General features: G+C 54.6%; 2 protein-coding genes across 2 annotated transcripts; both read right to left on the bottom strand.

Moving 5' to 3' along the window:
• Positions 1-1354: 1354 nt before the first annotated feature.
• Positions 1355-4079, bottom strand: LOC135185467 (protocadherin alpha-6-like). Its single transcript, XM_064162235.1, has one exon. The coding sequence runs from the start codon at positions 4034-4036 to the stop codon at positions 1355-1357; it is 2682 nt and encodes an 893-aa protein (XP_064018305.1). The 5' UTR covers positions 4037-4079.
• Positions 4080-10569: 6490 nt separating this feature from the next.
• Positions 10570-13122, bottom strand: LOC135185466 (protocadherin alpha-2-like). The gene has a single exon (XM_064162234.1). The coding sequence runs from the start codon at positions 13120-13122 to the stop codon at positions 10570-10572; it is 2553 nt and encodes an 850-aa protein (XP_064018304.1).
• Positions 13123-21701: the final 8579 nt, after the last annotated feature.

The raw sequence follows: 21701 nt of genomic DNA, 5'->3' as shown, positions 1-21701 counted from the left end.
AACACTCCGTGCCTCGTGCCTTCTTCAAGTCACACTTAATCACAGGTCACAAAACATGCATTCTCAAGACAATAGTATTTAACATTGTTGCCTTCTTACGACATGGCCCACGGTCTTTCCAAGGATTTCTATTCCCTTCAAACAAGTCTTAATGCTCAAGGTCACCCTTCACATCAGGAAATGGCCATGCCCTGCTCAGTGCCACAGACACATTCAGATCCATGAAATGCCATGGTTTCATTTACCACCTCAAGGTGTACTCCAGTTTTTGCCGACCTTTCCATCACTACAAGCCTAATGAAATCCACACAGCTCGTATCACACACACAGCATGCAGCAGACTACTTTCTATTGGTGATGTCAGGACACTTTTGAGTGGCAAGGACACTGATTTAATGCTATGGGACAACAATCAAAGTACTGATGAGCACCTCACTGTGACACAGTATTTTAATTTTGCGGTAGAATTTGGGGTCTGGGTGTTTGGTTGGTTGGGGTTTTTTGGCTTTTTGTTTTGTTTTATTTCCGAGGGGCTGTCTTTGATGTTTGTTTTTATTTTTTAATCACACCCCCAACGTTTCCAGGCCTTTGTACTTATGTGGCTCCTGATTCGAACAGTGAAATAACATTAAAAGAGATCAGCCTGTTTAATCCACTTCTTTGAAAAGTGGGAGAGGTGGAGAGCAGGTAAAGAAATAAAAAAGTTCCCATTCCTAAAGGCACTTTCCATAACACTCCTCTGCCTTAATATTTTATGCTAATTAGATAATCAATTCTGATGTCAACACAGTCCACAGGCAGCAATGATGCTAAGGCACTAATGAGTGCAGCCTCAGTGTCTTGCACACCTTCAGCATGCTCCAGTGCAAATCCTACAAACCAGCAAGCAACAGAATTTATTGCACCCACAGCTGAAAAATTCACACCCAGTAAGGAGGCGCAGGGAGAAGCAAAGGTGCCGTCAAGATCCTTAAGTACCCGCAAAGCGCTCATCAACAACAAGCACCAGAGGCGAGGCGAGGCTTCGGTTAGCGCCTCAACGAGGGGAAGCAAGAGGGGCAGGAAAGGAGCGTCTCAGGCCGTGGGGGCAAGCAAGGAAGGCAGACGTGGCTGTTGATTCAAACGTTGTAAGAACATTAAAAGAGGTCGTATTGGGACATACCACTTGAAAAAGTAAAATTCTAAAGGGAGCAAAAAAAAAAGGTTAAAAAGTCCTGTTCCTAAAAACTGCATTGCACCACCCTCCTCTGCCTTAAACTGGATCAGTAAATCATAGAATTGAGTGCATCGTAAGAGACAACAAATCCAGACGAGAAAACGTAACTGCTCCTGGACGTCAGAATCATTCTATTTTTCACGCATTAAAGGACATCCGGCAACTACACGCAGGCAGAGGCAACAATCCCGTTAGGATCCTTAAGTACCCACACACCTGCAGGCTCAGCCTGGCTCCAAGCACAGCCTGCCCAGGTGGATGCGAGAGGCAGAGAGCAGGGAATGAGCGAATCAGACTGTGGGGGAAAGCAAGAAAAGGAAGCACGAGGGGAGAAGCGAGAAAAGGAGGGGCACTGACCGTGTCCAGCAGAGAGGAAGGCTCCGCCTGAGAGGTGTCCTTGGCTGCGGGGACAGACGGTGGCGGTGGCGGCGGCGGCGGCAAGTTGGGGCTGAAAACCATCAGGTCGCTCTTGCCCGCCCCATCCGCCACGCACAGGCTCCGGCTCTGGCGCTGCGAGTACGACCAGCTGCCCACTTCGCTGGCGCACACCAGCGTCGCCGCGGCGGGCCCCGACAGCACGGCCGCCCGCGGAGCACAGCGCGACGCCCCGTACAGCACCAGCGCCAGCACGAACACGCTCGACACCGCGCAGATGGACACCACCAGCCACACGTTGGTCGACGCAGAAGCCATGCCCGCCGCTGCGCCGCCCTCCGACGGCAACGATGAGGACAGTGATCCCGTCAGCGCCTTCTCGCCTCCTTCCACCAGAGACACGCTCAGCGTGGCCGTGGCCGAGCGCGGCGGCTCGCCGTGGTCCCGCACCACGATCACCAGCCGCTGACGCGGGCCATCCGCCTCCTCCAGCGCCCGCGCCGTGCTCACCTCGCCGCTGTACACACCCACGCGGAACGGGCCCTTCCCCCGCGGCTCCAACACCTCGTAGCGCAGCCACGCGTTGTAGCCCGAGTCCGCGTCCACCGCACGGATCTTCGCCACCACCTGACCTGCCCCAGCGCCCCACGCCGCCCACGCCCACAGCGTCTCCGAGTTCGGCCCCGGCACCTCCTCTACTGGCGACCCGAGAAACGGATCGAGCCCCGGAGCCCCGCCCGCGGCCGGCAGCAGCACCGGAGCGTTGTCGTTCTCGTCCACCACGAACAGCTGCACCGTCGCGTTGCCCACCAGCGCAGGCTCCCCCGCGTCCACCGCGCGCACCTCGAACTGCAGCACCTGCAGCTCCTCGTAGTCCAGCGCCTGCACCGCCCACACGCGCCCGCTCTCCCCATCCACCGACACGTAGCTCGACGCCGGGCGCCACCCCACCGCCGCTACCGACGCACCTCCAGCGCCGCCCTCCCACAGCGAGTACCTCACGCGACCGTTCTCCGCCTCGTCCGGGTCCCGCGCCCACACCCGCGCCACCTCCGCGCCCGCCGCGTTGTTCTCCCGCACCAGCACCGTGTACACGGCCTGCGAGAACGCCGGCGCGTTGTCGTTCACGTCACACACCGGCACACGCACAACGCGCCTCGCACGCAGCGGCGGCTTCCCGCCGTCCTCCGCACGCACCTCCACCTCGTACTCCCGCACCCGCTCCCGGTCCAGCGCCTCCCGCAGCACCAGCGAGAACGAGCCCGGGAACCTCGACTCCAGAACGAACGGCCACGACGGCCACACCGAGCACTGCACTCGCCCGTTCGCCCCCGAGTCGCGGTCCGACACGCTCAGCAGCGCCACCACCGTCCCCACCGACGCGTCCTCCGACACCGGCACCGACAGCGACGTCACCCACACCTCGGGCGCGTTGTCGTTCACGTCCAGCACCTCCAGCTCCACGCTGCAGTGACCGGACAACGGAGGCGTTCCCCGATCCTGCGCCTTAATTTGTAACATGTACAAAGTAACTGCCTCAAAGTCCAGGGCTCCCTTCAGCCTGATCTCGCCGCTCTTCCCATCAATGCTGAAGAGATCTGAACCCGAGGCAGGATCAAAAGTATCGATTTCGTAAATCACATCTCCGTATTGTCCTAAGTCCGGATCTGTGGCGTTCACTCGCACTACAACTGTCCCCTCTGGAGCACTCTCCGTCAGCTGTACTTTGTACACGGACTGACTGAACTGGGGCGCGTTGTCATTCACGTCCAGCACCGAGACTACCACCTCCATAGTGCCTGTCAGCGAAGGACGACCTCCGTCACTTGCCGTTAGCAGCAACTTGTGTATGGGCACCGCCTCCCTGTCCAGTGGTTTCGTGAGCTCCAGGAACAGAAGTTTCCTGTTTTCATGTGGAGATTTCACATCCAGGGTAAAGTGCTCGCTGGGGCTGAGTGTGTACGACAGCTGCGCGTTCGCTCCGACATCTGCATCCGAGGCGCCCTCCAGCGGGAAACGGGAGCCCGGCAGAGACGATTCCGCCATGCTGATGTTTTTCCGCGCGGCGGGGAAGAGCGGGGCGTTGTCGTTAATGTCGGTCACCTCCAGCTCCACATGGAAGACGCGCAGCGGCCGCTCCTGCAGCAGCTCCAGGCGCAGCGAGCAGGGAGCGCTCTTCCCGCACAGCTCCTCCCGGTCCACACGCGAGCTCACCACCAGCGCCCCGCTCGCCCCGCTCACCTCCACGCCCGCCCGCCGGCCCTGCCACACCACACGCAGCCGCCGCGCCTCCGCATCACCCACACCCAGCTCCTGCGCCAGCCGCCCCACCACCGTCCCGACCTTGGCTTCCTCCGGCACCGAGTACCGCACCTGCCCCGCCACCAGCGTCCAGGTCCGCACCAGCACCAGCAGATGCACCGCGGCACCCCAACGGGAACCCATCGCTGCTCACGGGCTTTACACGGCTGTGCTGCCGCCTTCCGCACTCACCGGCTCTGTTGCCTGCCCTTGCCCCCGCCGCACCCCCCTCTTCTCCGCCGCTCAGAGCCGTGGTCTCTGCCGCACCGGGGCGGAGCCGCTAATCCTCTCCGTCGCCGTTTCCGAGCCTGCAGCGACACCGTGTGCTGCTCCTCCGCCTCGCACTCCCACCAACACAAACCGCGCCGCCGGACCTTTCTTCCTTTTTTTTTCCGTTCCACATTTGGTTTTGCTTACTCTCTGCTTGCTTCCTTCCTCTTCTCTGCTTATTAGGTTTATTCTTCTAATTCAATGTTTCCCTTCTGTTTTCTTCTCTTTCGTATTTCTCTTCTTCCTTCCCCCCTTCTTGTCTTTTTCTTTCTTGCTTTTCCATTCCCTAATCCCTTCCCCAAAATCTTTCGGTTTTCTCCATCTCTCTCCCCTTTCTTTTTCCTATTTTTTTTAATTAAAAAGTATTATTTTCTTCTACCCAGGAGCACGCTGCTAAGCTCACGTATCAGTGCTTCATTTCACGATCTTCTTTCTCTGCTTTCCTCCTATGCACTTCTTTGCTTTTATTTCTCTCCATTGTTGCTTTATTCCTTCTCTTCCCTATTTCGCACTCCTCTTCTCCATCCCTTTACTCTTCTGACTTGTAGCTGACTTCTACAAGCCTATGTATCACAGCCATCACAGAGAAACAGCTCTTTCCTCTTCCTCTCCACTTTACATCGTGCTTTCAAGTGCAGACCAGAGCACCATACTTGTCAATGTCCTTGGCTGCATTAACAACACAGGGGTAACACCGATGTGTGCTGGTATATTCGTCTTTTCCTTCCTCTCTCTCCCTTCTTTATGATTTGCTTCCCTTTTACTGCCACATGTTTCCCTTTGGACTTCTCTTGCGTCAGCTCTCCCACATGACTGAACCACACTTATGATCAAATACAGAAATGTCTTTGGCCTGAATTCTCATTTCCTTGCCCTTCGTCTCCATGTCTCTAGACACAGAATAAACTCCTTACTTTCCTCCAGCCAAGACAAGACAAGACAGGTCGACGCTTTCCCTGCCCTTTCACCCCTTCTGTAAGAACACCACAGTCTTCAGCCACTCTCCTCTCAGAGACAGAACAGATACCAGAGCACAGCAGCTATGTATCTCAAAGACCAAAACAGCTACAACAGAATCCATTCCATTCTGCAACAGCAGCCTGAGACCCACCTACTGTGACATCTGTGTGAACAAGCTCCAGTAAGTCAAAACGATCCAGGAAAGTCTTTCTTTTGAAAGTAAACGAACCCATCACAGAGCAGCACAACGAAACCCTTCAGGAAAGCCAAAAAAGCACAGGGCAATCACAGCTGCCAAGCACACTTCCACGTGTTTGAGGAAGATCTGCTCTTCCTGACTACTTTTCTGCCTGCATGGTGAGTGTCAACCTCTTGCTGCCTCAGTCAGGCTGCTGTGCTTTGACAAAACAACACAACGAGAATGTTGTTATTGCAGGAATTTAGTCTCCACCTCACATAGAGTATAAAAGCCACAAAAGAAACAACTTAATCCTGATGTTTTCACTGAGAACATCCCCTTGACATCACACATCCACTCCAACAAACACATTGGCAACCCTCCTCTATTTATGCTGTCTGCTCATGCTTGGAAGCAGGAGGAAAGGAACAGAAGAGCAGGCAGTGGTGCTTTGCTGCTCCAGTCCTACAGGCACTGCAATCCAGGCACCATTGGGTCAATTCTACATGAAGATACCATGACAGAACAGGGACACAAGCACACCTGCCTCTCCAACACATCTTCCACAGGTATCATTCACTTACCTGCAGCTGCACTGGTTTCATCTTCAGAATGAGAGTCATTACCAAGACAGCAGAAGTGCCTTTAAGGGACACTTCCACTGAATGTGTCTGTGTCTCATTCGCTCTTACCAACACACTGCCAGTGGGAGAGAAGGGAAAGATGGAGGGCTGGAAACTCAAGCAGTCTCCCATGCCACCACCCACAATACCATCTGGGGCCTTGAAAAGCAGCTCTTACAGAAACATGGCAGCCCAGAAAGAATCGAGTCAGCAAAGGGCAAAACTGCACAGACAGCAATGGCAGGAGGGACCTGTAAAAATCAGGACACAGACTGAGCACAATGCACCTGGTTGGCTCACACCATACAATCAGCCAATCAGGCTGGCCCTGCTCAGTCCAAACCCACACACACTGCAGAAGGGGATAAAGTCTCTGCAGTGCACACTAAGAATATAGTAGCTGGGACGGTCTGGGTGAGTTCTGCCTCAGGCTAAGGCAATCCCATCCACAAGATTGCTTTTGCCCAAGGACATGAGTGCACATCTCATTTTGGGTGAGAACAGCCAGTGACTGATGGGTATTTTGGGATGTTCTCAGGCTGCCAGCTGAACCAGCCAGTGGGAGGTTCTCTGCACACAGACAGAAGACCCTTAAATCCCAAGTGCCACCTTGAATCAAGTCTTGGCAGAGCAGAATCACAGAGAGCAAGGGCAGTTTTCACTCAGAAACCACAGCTGTTACCAGCTTGGGCAGCAATGCCACTAATGCAGTGAATAGTGCCTGGGGCATGATCAAGAGCACAGCCTGCATTGTCTTGCAGCCCTCCAACAAGCTCAGGTGGGAAAGATGGAAAACAGCAAGGAAGGAAGTGTTGATCTCATTCGACAGTAGAAAAACAGAAGTAATGTTAGGACCATTATGAGAGACTTCTAGGGAAGCTGGGCAGAAAAACAGTCCTCATGTTCTGCAAGAGCCTTGACAGCACTGGACAGTGTGCACAGCTCATGCACTTCTACCTAAAGGCAAAGAGAAGAGAGACCTGAAAGCTAAGGACATTCCACCAGTGTCAGTCTCAGCACAGGAGTGTGAAAAAGCCATTCCCAAGACTGATGAGAAACCATCTGCATATCTGCCACCAAACAGCTGCAGTCAGTGTCTCATCCCCTGTTACCAATTCATTGCCAGTGAAGAGAAGAAAGCACAGAGCAGGTGAGTTTGGGAAGGGAGGGAAGAAAGCCAAAGGGTCCCATTCCACTGTACTGAATTGTAGGGAGCGACAAAGGCAGAAGGATATGCAGAAATTCTGGGGGCCCTGAAAGTATCCCATGCAAGCAGCACTTTACACACAGCCTCTTCATGAGATTTTCTACTGAGATCCTCTCCATCTCAGAGGACTTTTTTATGTCCTTCCCCAGTGACATGTGCCATATTCTACCCAGATCTCCCTTTCCCTCACCTATATGCTCTTCCACCTCACACTCCCTGTGACACATACTCCACCTAATTCAACAGGACTGTTGTCACAGTGCCCAGGTACTGTTCAGCCCCATAAATGCTCTCTGCTCTCTGTGAATTTTCAGCACTGAAAATGTTCATCAGACAACATCCAGCAGTCCTCATCTCTCCTCCTCGTTCCAACATGTTACCTACACCAGGCAAACAGCAGCACAAGACATTGCCCCTGCCGTCAGATTTGCACGACCTCAAAGGACATTGTAAGCATTTCATTACCATGTAACCATCCCAAGAGCTAGAAGGCTTCCAGCTCCAGACCCTGTGGCGCCTGGGAAAGACTGCTGGACAAGAACACTCTGTGACTCACCCTCTCTTCTATGCACACTTCATTCCCGACGTTGAGATATGCTTTCTCGGGACAGAAAGAATAGCTAATATTCTTAGCTTCTTATGACACAACTCATGGTCTTCCCAAAGAGTTTTAATTCCCACAGACAACTCTTCCCACTGCTCAAAGACACATCAGGAAATGACAACGTCCTGCTCTGTGACAGACACACTCACATCCATGAAATGCCACAGTTTCATTTGCCACCTCAAGGTTCACTCCAGCTTTTGCAGACTCTCTTCAATAAGAGCCCAGTAAAAACCCACATGGATGATATGAATTACACAGTGTGCAGAAGACTCTACTTCTTCCTTAGGTGATGCCAGGACAGCTCTGAGTAGCAATGGCTTTGATATCATGGAATCATAGAATCAGTCAGGGTTGGAAGAGACCACAAGGAGCAGCCAGTTTGAACCTCCTCAACATAGGCAGGGACACCCTACCCTAGAGCAGGCTGCCCACAGCCCCATCCAGCCTGGCCTTAAACACCTCCAGCCATGGGGCCTCAACCACCTCCCTGGGCAACCCATTCCAGCCTCTCACCACTCTCCTGCTCAACAACTTCCTCCTCACCTCCAGCCTCACTCTCCCCACCTCCACCTTTGCTCCATTCCCCCCACTCCTGGCACTCCCTCACAGCTTCAAAAGTCCCTCCCCAGCTTTTTTGTAGGCTCCTTTCAGATCCTTGAAGGCCACAAGAAGGTCATAGAATCATAGAATCATAGAATCAACCAGGTTGGAAGAGACCTCCAAGATCATCGAGTCCAACCTATCACCCAGCCCTATCCAGTCAACTAGACCATGGCACTAAGTGCCTCATCCAGGCTTTTCTTGAACACCCCCAGGGACGGTGCCTCCACCACCTCCCTGGGCAGCCCATTCCAATGGGAAATCACTCTCTCTGTGAAGAACTTCTTCCTAACATCCAGCCTATACCTACCCTGGCACAACTTGAGACTGTGTCCCCTTCTTCTATTGCTGGTTGCCTGGGAGAAGAGGCCAACCCCCACCTGGCTACAATGCCCCTTCAGGTAGTTGTAGACAGTAATAAGATCACCCCTGAGCCTCCTCTTCTCCAAGCTAAACAGGCCCAGCTCCCTCAACCTCTCCTCATAGGATTTGTGCTCCAGGCCCCTCACCAGCTTTGTTGCCCTTCTCTGGACATGTTCCAGCACCTCAACATCTTTCTTGAATTGAGGGGCCCAGAACTGGACACAGTACTCAAGGTGTGGCCTGACCAGTGCTGAGTCCCCTGGGAGCCTCCTCTGCTCCAGCCTGCACAGCCCCAACTCTTTCAGTCTGTGCTCACAGCAGAGCTGCTGCAGCCTCTCAGCATCCTCCTGGCCCTGCTCTGGACACACTCCAACATCTCCACATCCCTCTTGTAATAGGGGCTCCAGAGCTGGATGCAGGACTCCAGGTGGGGTCTCAGCAGGGGGAGAATCACCTCCCTAGCCCTGCTGGCCACACTTCTGCTGCTGCAGCCCAGGCTCTGGTTGGTTTTCTGGGCTGCAAGTGCACACTGCTGGCTCCTGTGGAGCTTCTCCTCCAGCAGCACCCCCAGGTCCCTCTCCTCAGGGCTGCTCTCCAGCCCAGCACTGTCTGGCCTGAATTTGTGCTTAGCATTGCCTCAACCCAGCTGCAGGACCTTGCACTTGGTCTTGTTGAACCTCCTGAGGTTGGCTTGTGCCCACCTCTGCAGCCTGACCAAGTCCCTCTGGATGGATCCTGCCCTCCAGCCTGTCTGCTGCACCACACAGCTTGGTGCACTCAATGCCTCTGTCCATGGCACCCACAAAGATGCTGAACAAGACTGGTCCCAGGACTAATCCCTGAGGGTCTCCACTTGTCACTGGCCTCCATTTGGGCATGGAACCCATTGACAGCCACTCTTTGGGTGTGGCCACCAAGGCACCCATCAAACCCATGTGTCACCAGCTTGGAGAGCAAGATGTGGTGCAGGAGAGTGTCAAAGGCCTTGCTCAGGTCCAGGTAAATATCATGCTGTGGAACAATGACCCAAATGCTGATGAGTACCTCATTGTAATTAACTATTTTGATTATGTAGGAGAAACTGGGAAGATGGCTTTTGGGAGTTATGTGTGTTTAATTTACTTGTTTGATTGGTTTCCTAGGGGGTGTCTTTGATTTTGTTTGTTTTTTATCACAAAAAAAAAAACAAAAAAAACCAAAAAAAAAACACCTCCAACATTTCTAGGTCTTTGTACCTGTGTGGCTGCTGATTCAGACACTGAAAGGATGCTAAAAGTTTTCTTTGATATCTGGGAGAGGTGGAGAGCAGGAAAAGGAATCCAGAACTCCCTCCCTTAAAAACCGTCTTGCATCACACTCTCTGCCTTGATATTTTGTACTAATAACCATGGTTATAACATACTTAGGGCAAAAGAAGAAAGGAAAAGTCCATCTCGTCTTCCCAAGGCTCATAAAGATGCTATTAGGACAAACCAAATGGAGTTATTAGACCATCAGGACTCAGAAGAGAATCCTAGAAGAGGAGAGGACTTTTGCATAAGAAAAATTTGGTGCCAGCACTGTCAGCAGCCACCAAAAATGCTAAGGCACCGAACAGTACCCGGGGGAATTGTCACCACAGCAGTCTGCGAGTCCCCCACACCTTCAGCAGACCCGAGCTGCTTACACTTGCACACCGGTAAGAACAGCACAGATTTCGTTCTGCGGGACAGCAATCCACACTCATCACAGAAAACCAGAGACGCGGAGAGTAGCTGCTACTGGCTGTAAAACTCACCGAACAAAATCACGATCCCTGCATCCAATAAACACCGACCGCCCGCAGCCCCGCGGGCTTAATCCGGCTCCCTGCAGCCCCTCCCTGGGATATCAGAGAAAGTGCGTCTCAAAGTGCGCAGGTAAGCAAGAAATTAAGGTGGGTGAAGAGGAAAGAAAGAGAGAGCCACTGACCGTGTCCAGCAGAGAGGAAGGCTCCACCTGAGAGGTGTCCTTGGCTGCGGGGACGGAAGGTGGTGGCGGCGGCGGCAAGTTGGGGCTGAAAACCATCAGGTCGCTCTTGCCCGCCCCATCCGCCACGCACAGGCTCCGGCTCTGGCGCTGCGAGTACGACCAGCTGCCCACTTCGCTGGCGCACACCAGCGTCGCCGCGGCGGGCCCCGACAGCACGGCCGCCCGCGGAGCACAGCGCGACGCCCCGTACAGCACCAGCGCCAGCACGAACACGCTCGACACCGCGCAGATGGACACCACCAGCCACACGTTGGTCGACGCAGAAGCCATGCCCGCCGCTGCGCCGCCCTCCGACGGCAACAGCACACCCGGCAGCGACGATGACGACCCCGACAGCGCCTTCTCGCCGCCTTCCACCAGAGACACGCTCAGCGTGGCCGTGGCCGAGCGCGGCGGCTCGCCGTGGTCCCGCACCACGATCACCAGCCGCTGACGCGGGCCGTCCGCCTCCTCCAGCGCCCGCGCCGTGCTCACCTCGCCGCTGTACACACCCACGCGGAACGGGCCCTTCCCCCGCGGCTCCAACACCTCGTAGCGCAGCCACGCGTTGTAGCCCGAGTCCGCGTCCACCGCACGGATCTTCGCCACCACCTGACCTGCCCCAGCGCCCCACGCCGCCCACGCCCACAGCGTCTCCGAGTTCGCGCCCGGCACCTCCTCTACTGGCGACCCGAGAAACGGATCGAGCCCCGGAGCACCGCCCGCGGCCGGCAGCAGCACCGGAGCGTTGTCGTTCTCGTCCACCACGAACAGCTGCACCGTCGCGTTGCCCACCAGCGCAGGCTCCCCCGCGTCCACCGCGCGCACCTCGAACTGCAGCACCTGCAGCTCCTCGTAGTCCAGCGCCTGCACCGCCCACACGCGCCCGCTCTCCCCATCCACCGACACGTAGCTCGACGCCGGGCGCCACCCCACCGCCGCCACCGACGCACCTCCAGCGCCGCCCTCCCACAGCGAGTACCTCACGCGACCGTTCTCCGCCTCGTCCGGGTCCCGCGCCCACACCCGCGCCACCTCCGCGCCCGCCGCGTTGTTCTCCCGCACCAGCACCGTGTACACGGCCTGCGAGAACGCCGGCGCGTTGTCGTTCACGTCACACACCGGCACACGCACAACGCGCCTCGCACGCAGCGGCGGCTTCCCGCCGTCCTCCGCACGCACCTCCACCTCGTACTCCCGCACCCGCTCCCGGTCCAGCGCCTCCCGCAGCACCAGCGAGAACGAGCCCGGGAACCTCGACTCCAGAACGAACGGCCACGACGGCCACACCGAGCACTGCACTCGCCCGTTCGCCCCCGAGTCGCGGTCCGACACGCTCAGCAGCGCCACCACCGTCCCCACCGACGCGTCCTCCGACACCGGCACCGACAGCGACGTCACCCACACCTCGGGCGCGTTGTCGTTCACGTCCAGCACCTCCAGCTCCACGCTGCAGTGACCGAAGAGAGGAGGTGTCCCTTTGTCTCTCGCCTCGATCTCCAGGTCATACGAATGAACGTCCTCGTAATCCAGGACCCCAGCAGTTCGTATTTCCCCGGATTTTGTTTCAATTATGAAGAGGCTCTGAATCCTGACAGGAACAGTGTCACTAAAGGAATACTCTATCTCGCGATTAATTCCCTCATCTTCATCTGTCGCTGTTTGCTGGAAAAATACAGTTCCTGGAGCAGCGTTCTCCAGCAGCTGCACTTTATACACCGACTGGTTGAACTGGGGCGCGTTGTCATTGGCGTCCAGCACTGTAATCACCAGCTCCATCGTGCCCGTTAGCGATGGTCGTCCCCCGTCACTTGCCGTCAGCATCAAACGGTGCACAGGCACCGTCTCGCGGTCCAGCGACCTTGTTAATATAAGAACTACAGAGGTTTTAGTTTCATCTTTGCTTTTCACTTCCAGACGGAAATGCTCGCTGGGACTGAGCGTGTAGGAGAGCTGCGCGTTCGCTCCGACATCTGCATCCGAGGCGCCCTCCAGCGGGAAACGGGAGCCCGGTACCGTGGTTAATTCCGCCATGCTGATGTTTTTCCGCGCGGCGGGGAAGAGCGGGGCGTTGTCGTTAATGTCGGTCACCTCCAGCTCCACATGGAAGACGCGCAGCGGCCGCTCCTGCAGCAGCTCCAGGCGCAGCGAGCAGGGAGCGCTCTTCCCGCACAGCTCCTCCCGGTCCACACGCGAGCTCACCACCAGCGCCCCGCTCGCCCCGCTCACCTCCACGCCCGCCCGCCGGCCCTGCCACACCACACGCAGCCGCCGCGCCTCCGCATCGCCCACACCCAGCTCCTGCGCCAGCCGCCCCACCACCGTCCCGACCTTGGCTTCCTCCGGCACCGAGTACCGCACCTGCCCCGCCACCAGCGTCCAGGTCCGCACCAGCACTAGTAGACGAACAGCGGGACCCCAACGCGCCTCCATCGCTGCTCACGGTCTAGGCATGGGCTCCTCCACTGCTCCCACCGGCTGTGCTCTCTGCCTGGCCCCACGTCGCACCGCCCTCCCACTCCCCGCGCTTACAGCCGGGCTCTCCGCCGCACCGGGGCGGAACAGCAGAGCCGCTCGGTCGCCGTTTCTGAGCCTGCAGCGACACCGTGTGCTGCTCCGCCGTTCCGCACGCTGCTCTGCTCTTCCACTCATGATTTTTCTTATTTCTTTTTCTTTACTATGTGTTCTTTGCTTTCCTTCTTTTCATTCGTCCTCTTTCTTCTGCTCACCCTTTCTTCCTCCAGTTCTCCTCTTCATCGTTTCTTTTCATTCTCTTTTTTACATCCTGTTTTCACTAGCTTCTCTTTCCTCCTCCTCCTCTTCCATCTCCTTTCTATTTTCCATTTCCCTTTTCCTTCCTGCCCTTCCGTAGTTACTTTCTTTCTCTCCTCCTTTTCTTTTCCGGCGCTGGCACCTCCAGTTCCGCCGTGGGGACCATCAAAGCCGGAGCCATCAGCGCTAATTACTGGACGCAACGCTGCAGCGCTGGTCTCTAACCAAGGCGAAAGTTGTTAGGTACCAACTATTTTCAGCGACTAGAGGCTATTTTGTTCACTTCTGCTCATCCCGCCTCCTTCTTTCTTCTTCGCTCCCTTTCTTCTCCTTCCCTTTCCTTCTCTCTACCATCCCGTACAGTGATATCTTCAGTGCACGCTCATTAACTTCTTTATCAGTTCTTCCTTTCTCTCTTCTTTCTCCTTATGCTGTCTTCGTCCTTCTTTGCTTTTCTTTCTTTCCCTTGTTCTTACTTTCCTACATTCTACTCTTTTCTCTCTTTATCCTCTTCTCTCTTTGTCTCTGCTTTGTCTCCTTAACCGGGACGTTTCCTATAAGATTATATTGCTCTCGCTGTGGAGCACAGACAAACTGGCTTTGCACCACCCTTCTGGAAGAAGACCGCAGCATGCATATCGTCTGCTCTCAAAGAAGGCAACTCGCTACCCTCTGCAACAGAATCCCAAACCCCAAGTACGTGGACGTTTGTGCAAACCAGCTCAAATGAATCCAAACAACGCAGTGAAGTCTTTTCTTCATGAAATCAAACTCATCACAGCCCCATTCACAAACACAAAGGCTGACGAAGCCCGAAGCAACCACAGGTCCCAGACACTCTTAGCTCCTGATGAAATGCTCTACTTCTGGCCTCATTTTCACCTGTATGATGAATGTCCAGCTCTCGCTTCCCTATTCAGGCAGCTATGCTTTGCCAGAGCAACACAGCAAGAAACTCAGTACCCGGGGGCATTAGTGCCCTTGAGACTCTTCTCATTCACCATCACAAGTCATGTGGCTACAGCCACGAATGTCACACCACGACACTTTCACTAAACGTCTCTTTTATGCCCATCCACTTCAGAGTCACTCCTTCATCTGTGCTTGCTGCCTCCTACAGCAAGAAAGGAATCAAGAGCACACAGTGGTGCTTTGCTGGTCCAAACATAGAAGATCTCAAGTCGGAAGGATCTCATAAGTATCATCAAGTCCTACTCCTAGTTCAGTCAACACTCAGTCAGTCCAAGAGGACAATACCAGGACCTAACAGGAACAAAGGTACAGCTCTCAGACTCATCTTCTTCAAGTGGAAGTAACTTACCTGTAGAATCACTGCTTGCTTCTTCAGAAAAGAAACATTTTCATGGAAGGGGAATTGGTTCTAGGAGTCGTTTTCCTTAGCAGGGATTTCTAGGGAACCTAGACAAAGACTCACATTCTGCAGAAACCTGGCGATCACTGGGCAGTGCAGAGTGCTGCCGCATGCACCTCTACCATGAAGGAAGTGAGACGGACACCTGCAAACTAAGAACATTCTCTCAACGTCAGCATCGGCTCAGGAGGTCCTAAGAGGATCCTGGGCAAGCAACCCTGTGTGCCAAGTGTCTTCTCAAGGTTTTCTATTGCAATCCCCTATCTGACATCCTGGGAAATGAGATCTTCAGCTAAGCAGACATTCCTTACTCCCTCACCAATGATGCAATCCATGTTCTACACAGCATCTCCACTTTGTCAGGGAAGACTTTTCCCCAAAGTCAACCTCCCTATGACAGGTGCCCCAAGCCCTACTCTGTGTCACTGTGATGACACACAGTAGCCATACACTGCTCCACCACATCAGCCTGCTCCATCAAGAAATGAAAAAGTCCCACCAATGTACCACCTTTCACTCCTCAGCTCCAGTAAAGCTGAGTGCACAGCTGTTGGGAGGATTTTCAACTACCATTTGAAGCTTCAGACCAAAATCCACAGCCTGCCCACGAAGCTCTCATCTGTTCTACTCTTCCCTCTGCAGCTCACATACACAGGTCACAGTGCAAATGCATTGAACACAATTTTGTCCACTGACCTTTTGTGTGCCCCTGCCAGACTGTTCTCCACAGAGTTGCTGGTTCATATGGAAATCTGCCGCTGAAGGTAGACAGGCATTCTGTGGACAGCAGCATTGTCTGGATTCCAGATCCATTCCTCATACCGTTTTATTTATGGCATTTGCATTTAAAGTGCAAGGATGAACTCTTCCTTCTGTGGTTTTATAACCTACCTGCATTTCCTTATCCCCAATAGTGACACAGGAAGACATTCAGGCAGATCACTATTCACATCCTAAATCCTTCTCGAAGTTCAGTCTTTGAAGATGAAGAGTGGAGTGGGTCTATCACTTCGGTGTTGCTCTTGAGCAAAGCAGTCCAAACAGCAGAAGGGACCTCTAGCAGACACTGCTGCCGTGGGGACTGAGGTTTATTAGATGCACTTATAATGTCCACACAGGTTTTATAATTCTCTTCTATTGTTCAGGTCCACACATGGATTTCCTGCAGTCTCATGCCATCACTACCAGCAGACAGAGACAAACCTCTCCTCCTAAGTAGACCAGCATTTGTTTTTAATGGTGAAGGTGACAGAGCTGATGTTTTTAACAGCAGAAGACCAATGAGTAAGATTCTTACCAGACATTATTTTCACCAGACCTCTTTCCAGCCTCTGAATTTCCAGCATTTTTCTGGCCGTTTTGTGTAGCAAAATGAAACAAAGGTTTGAGTAGAGATCATTGTCTTGACTCGTGGATAGGAGGAGATGCTGGGACAGACCTTTCACCAGCTAATTCATAATGCTTGCTCCATGCAAGTCCAGGACGAGAAAAGTTTAAGCAGCATAAGCTTGGCTGGTTGTCTTTTTCTTCTTGCTTGCTCCATGAGAGTCCAGGACGAGAAGAGTTTAAACAGCATAGCTCGTCTGGCTGTTCTTTTCTTCCTACTTACCCATTTGTTAAGTTAATCCACTTACCTGGAATAAGTAGATCTTCTCTAGAGGAATATTTCATGCTGTATTCATGCCGGGATGAAAATACAGTGCCAACGTCAGCAAAAAGAGCACCATTTCTTTTGCAGGTATCTTCGAGCCGTGCCGAGGTCTGAGTTAAGCTGGCTGTAAAATGCAGTTGGATGTTTTACATCGGTAAAACAGCTGTTAATGAGATGACAAGCACTAGAGACAGGGAAGAACTGCTTCTTGCACACTAAAGATAAAATGCCGATGTTGTCATTCTCACATTCTGACGAAATCCAGCAGTAGGGTAGTGGGTGGCATTAGCAAGTCCTTAAGCGCTGCTGTCACAGAGGTACAACTAAGTTGCCTTTTATACCAACCTGTATCAATGAGAAGCTATGAAGATCATAAGGAAAAGCTGAGATTGCCCTGCAAAAAGCACCCGATGTGGCGGGAAGATACTTCAGCTTGGATCAGACTCAGCACTGCTTCTCCTGTGCTTCTGACTATGCAGAAAGCTACTTCAACTTGGGTCAGACTCATCACGGTGTTTCCTGTGCTTCTGACTATGCAGGAAGGCGTGAGGAGTGGTGGTCCACCTCCAGAAAGGATCTGTACAGAAAAACATCGGTAAAAGCTACTCACCTTTATTTTTACCTTTACACCGAGAGCCCAGCAAGTGCCCGGGCGTTACTCTGATCCTCCACTGTTAGATATAAAGGGATAAAAGCTTAAACTGCTGCCAAAAAATAACCACAACTTTGGGCATCCCGAGCTCAGTTCCTCCACTAGAGCTCACCAGGGAGTGAACGTTGGACTGTGAGAAAAGCAGGTACGGCTCAAGGACAGGCACCAGCCAAAGGTTCGGATCCTGTCGTTCTTTAGCCAGTTGAGGGGCAGATTTTTCCAGGGATATTTGGAAAGTTCGAGTTCAACCCTTGCTGTACTCAAAGCTTCAGTTACGCTTTGAGACAAGAGAGAGAATTGGCAGGAAGGAGAAAAGCAGCAGCTCCGGCGGAATGGCGGCCGCTACGCGGGCCACCTGAAGCCTCAGGCATGGATGGAAAGGGACAGAGATTGGCCAGGTCAGGACTGCTGTCGGTCGGGAAAGGAGAGCCTGTCCCTGCTGAAGGGCAGAAGGGCCCCGAGCTCAAGCTGTCGGGTTCGTCCTCCTGCAAAGCAGGTTCTTCACGCCTCTTTAAGGCAGTTCAGCGGTTAGAGCACGAACAGAAAAAGCAAGGTCTGTGTTTAAAGCCCTCTTCAATAGCTCCCAGCACTCAGAAGTGCCCTAATCGCCGAGTGAGGCACCGCTCGTATCGGCTCCCACGCATCCTGCAGCCCCGGGCAATGCCGATGGAGAGGCCGGGAAGGAGCTGACCTCGTCGCTCACCGCCGCGGGGCTCAGCCTTCGCTTCTGCACATCCCCTTCAGCACCACGGAATGTAACGGAGCAGAGAGCATGGCACGGACACCAAAACCGTCTCTTTCCGCCTCAGTGTTCGGGCAGAGATGGAGTCTCCGCTCCCGCCCCGCCGGTTCTTTGGGAAGCTGCAGACGATGCCCTTTGCCGTGCATCCAACGGCGGCCGCCGCTCTGCCCCTCACTCAGGTGCAAGCAGGACCCGTCGCAGGGTCACGCAAACTCCTTCTTCTCCCCACAGCCGGCCCCGTGAGCCCGGCTCCTGCCTTCGGACTCGCCGCCACCGGCCGCGGGCCCGGTCGGAAAACGCATCAAAACCAACAAAACCGGCCCGGCCGCTTGCAAACCGCTCCCAAGGCAGCGGGAGGGCAACCAGCCGCTTCTTGCTCCCGGGACCCTCCGCGGAGCCCGGACTCTTCCTCCTCCCCGCCCCCTCCCGTTCCTGCCGCCGGCGGAAGTGCCCAGCAGCCCCAGCGCTCGCCGCGCCGCCCCGCACCGGGATCGCGCGCAGTGGCCCCGCACCGGGGTCGCGCGCAGCGGCCCCGCACCGGGCTCGTGCGCAGTGGCCCCGCACCGGGCTCGTGCGCAGTGGCCCCGCACCGGCATCGCGCGCAGCGGCCCCGCACCGGGCTCGTGCGCAGTGGCTGCAGCTGCGTGGAGGGAGATGCCTGCAACCTCAGCCCTACAGCCCCGGCTTTCGGGAGGGGGAAAGCGACGGCTTCGCCCGCCGGCAGCTGCCGCTAGAACGAGGCCGTACGGGCCCCGCCAGGCCGCCGGTGCTTGCTCCTTTCCTGCCTCCCGTGTCCCATCCCTCCGGGTTTCCTCCGCGGGTGGCCTTCATTTAGGCTCCAGTGGGGTCCACGTGAGCTCGATTTCTGAGGGGCACGGTGCTTGCGGGGTGCCCGCCCTTGGGTGCTGCAGACCGCTCCCGTCACGGAGATAGCCTAGAATCATGGAATGGTTCGGACTGAAGGTCTGGGCCAATGATTTGGGTTGAAAGCCGTGGCCCCTTTGCAGCGAGCAGGGACATCTAGGTCAGAGCGCCGCCCAAGCCTGACCTCGAATGGTGGCGGAGATGGAGCATCTACCCCCTCTCTGAGCAACCTGTGCCAGCGTCTCGCCACCCTCAGAGTAAAGATCTCTTCCTTCTAAATCTTCCCTTTTTTAGTTTAAAGCCATCGCCCCCTGCCCCGTCGCAGTGTTCTTGCTCGAGTGAGGTCGTCAGCCGTGTGTGTGTCTTAACGCCGATGTACACAGAGCCCAGGCACCCTGCCTGCAGCCATGGGCACACAAGGTGATGGTTCACCTAAGCGAGCACTGAATCACACAAATGCACGTCTCGGGTTAGTAAATCCTCCCCGCTCCATGCATATTAGTTCATATTCACGTCCTTTATTGGTTCCTCCATTCCTGGCTTCTGTTTAAATAAGAAATAAATTAAAACTCGAGGGGCGTGCCCAAGAGGGGGGTCTCGTCTTCAGGGAGGTTGGGTATCTTAAGAGAGCAGGTGTGTCCATTAGGTGTTAATCACATTCTAATGAGCACCGTTCACACAATCACAGAGAATGACCACTTGGAAGAGACACCTCCAAGCTCATCTAGTCCAACCTTCTACCCATTTTAGGGTCAATCCTAAACCATATCCCTAAGTGCCAGGTCCCCACCTCCATGGATGGCGATTTCACCACTGCCCTGGGCAGCCTGTTCCAATGTTTCATAGCCCTCTCTGTGAAGAAATATTTCTAGCATCCAGTCTGAATCTCCCCTGGCACAGCTTGAAACCCTTCCCTCTAGTCCTGTCGCTTGGCACTCAGGAGAAAAAACTTCCACCTCCTCGCTTCAACCTCATTTCAGGTAGCTGTAAAGAGCAATTAGTTCATCTATTTGTGAATCACCACTAAATCCACTACTTTTTGGCCGAATTTATACTGTCTGTTTAGCAAGGCCTCCTCTTTCGAGGCTTTTCTCATCTCCTTGTTTCTCCTCTCAGCAGTTATTTCACTCATTGTTTCTTAAGACTTATGGTCTTTCGACTGTCATTTGTTCCTTCATTCCTACCCATGGCAGCAACAGGCCCTGCTGTCTGTCCCCATCTTCCTTTTCAGCCTCTTTAAATGCTGGCAGGCCACGAGAAGGTTTCCCCCGGAGCAACATGCTCCAGCAATAAACATTTTGGATATCCACCCTGCGACGAGAGCTGGTGTGACAACCCCTCCAGCCTTCCGGAGTTAACCTAAGTGGCATCTTAGACGTTCGCAGCGCCCCACAGGTCACCATTTACCCAGGCGACAGCGGACATCGAGACCCGATGGTGGGCTGATGATTGGCTGTGGAGCCCGCCCCTTCTGCTGCCCATCACAGGGAGGAGACGAGCTGGAAATCCTCTCCCCCTGCCCGAGAAAACGCATCAGGCACCGTTAGAGGTGAAGGATAAAACCTGGGCTGCAATTACCACCGACCCAGAGGAAAAGTGGGTGGGATCAGCTTCTCCGCCCCGGGGTTGAGGGCACAAGGCTGTCCCCTGGAAGTGAGGCTTTTCTCTGGCCCAGGAGCCTTTGGCTCATCATTACAGGAAAGATGTTAAGGTGCTGGAGCATGTCCAGAGAAGGGCAATAAAGTCAGGGGTCTTGAACAAAAGCCCTATGAGGAGCGAGTGAGGGAGCCAGGGCCGTTCAGATTGAAGGAGAAGAGGTTGAGACCTCATTGCTCTCTAGAACTCCCTGAAAGGAGGTTGGAGTGAGGTGGGGCTTGGGCTCCTCTCCCTAGTATCAGATGATAGGAGAGTAAATGGCCTGAAATTGTGCCAGAGGAGGTTCAGGTTGGGAACAACTCTTCCTTCATCGGGCACTGGAACAGGGTGCCCGGGGGAGCGGCGGAGTCCCTGTCCCTGGAGTTGTTTATCGACGTTTGGACGAGGAGCTTAGAGACGTTGTCTAAGAGCTAGGTTATGGCTGGACTCGATGATCTTAAGGTCTCTTCCAACCAGGAGGTTCTGTGATTCCGTGATTCTGTGTTTGGAGAGACGCCGAAAGGGCTGCCCGACCCTGCGAGGCTGGACAGGCGCTGCCCACGCCCTGCCTTGTGCATCCCTGCGGGATCCTAGCCTGGGAGCGGGAGGGGACTCCCGTGTTGTGCCACCCGGGGCTCCCCGGGAGCTGGCCTGGCCGGTCCGCTTGCTTTTCATTTGCTAAATTCATCGCCCAGACACCATCAGAGCGCCGCGGGGGAGCAGATGGTTCCCCTGCGTCCCGACCTTCATCCCGAGCAGATTGGATACAATTTATTAATAACCCAACAGCTGCTCGGGCACTTCCCGGCTCAGATTATATTTCCTGATTGCTCAAATCCCGGCCGAGGGGGGAGCTGCTCATTTATTTTCTGCCTCTCCTCTTTGTGTCTCACCAGCGCCGACCAGGCACGGAGGGAAAGGCTGAAATTCCTTTCTCCTCTGCCCCGATCCTGTAATTAAGCATCCAGGAACCGAAGAAGGTTTGATGCCAGCCTTGGTTTATCGTAAAATGGCTTGAATTGGAAGGCTTCTTAAAGATCATCTAGTTGCAACCCCCTGCCATAGGGACCCTTCCCACTAGACCTCACCCGACACTTCCAGGGAGGGGACATCCACGAGTTCTCTGGGCAGCCAGTTCCAGTATCTCACTACTCTCATAGTAAAGAACTTCTCAGGGCTGATCTGCTCCCCGCCGGGACCCTCCCCTGCTGCTCTCGGCGGCGGGGCTGGAAGCCGAGGTGCCTGGTAGCAGCCTGCCTCGCCGGTGCCTGGCAGAGAGCGACCTGCCGTGCCTGCCAGCAGAGCAGCAGGAGCGGCGATTTGC

This window comes from Pogoniulus pusillus, chromosome 22 (assembly GCF_015220805.1).
Source record: "Pogoniulus pusillus isolate bPogPus1 chromosome 22, bPogPus1.pri, whole genome shotgun sequence".
Lineage (NCBI taxonomy): Eukaryota > Metazoa > Chordata > Aves > Piciformes > Lybiidae > Pogoniulus > Pogoniulus pusillus.
Note: the sequence above shows the minus strand (reverse complement) of the source record. Positions and strands in the feature narration are given on the sequence as shown.

Excerpts from the sequence above, each read along its gene's own strand:
- LOC135185467 (XM_064162235.1), bottom strand. The coding sequence starts at position 4,036 with ATGGGTTCCCGTTGGGGTGCCGCGGTGCATCTGCTGGTGCTGGTGCGG.
- LOC135185466 (XM_064162234.1), bottom strand. The coding sequence starts at position 13,122 with ATGGAGGCGCGTTGGGGTCCCGCTGTTCGTCTACTAGTGCTGGTGCGG.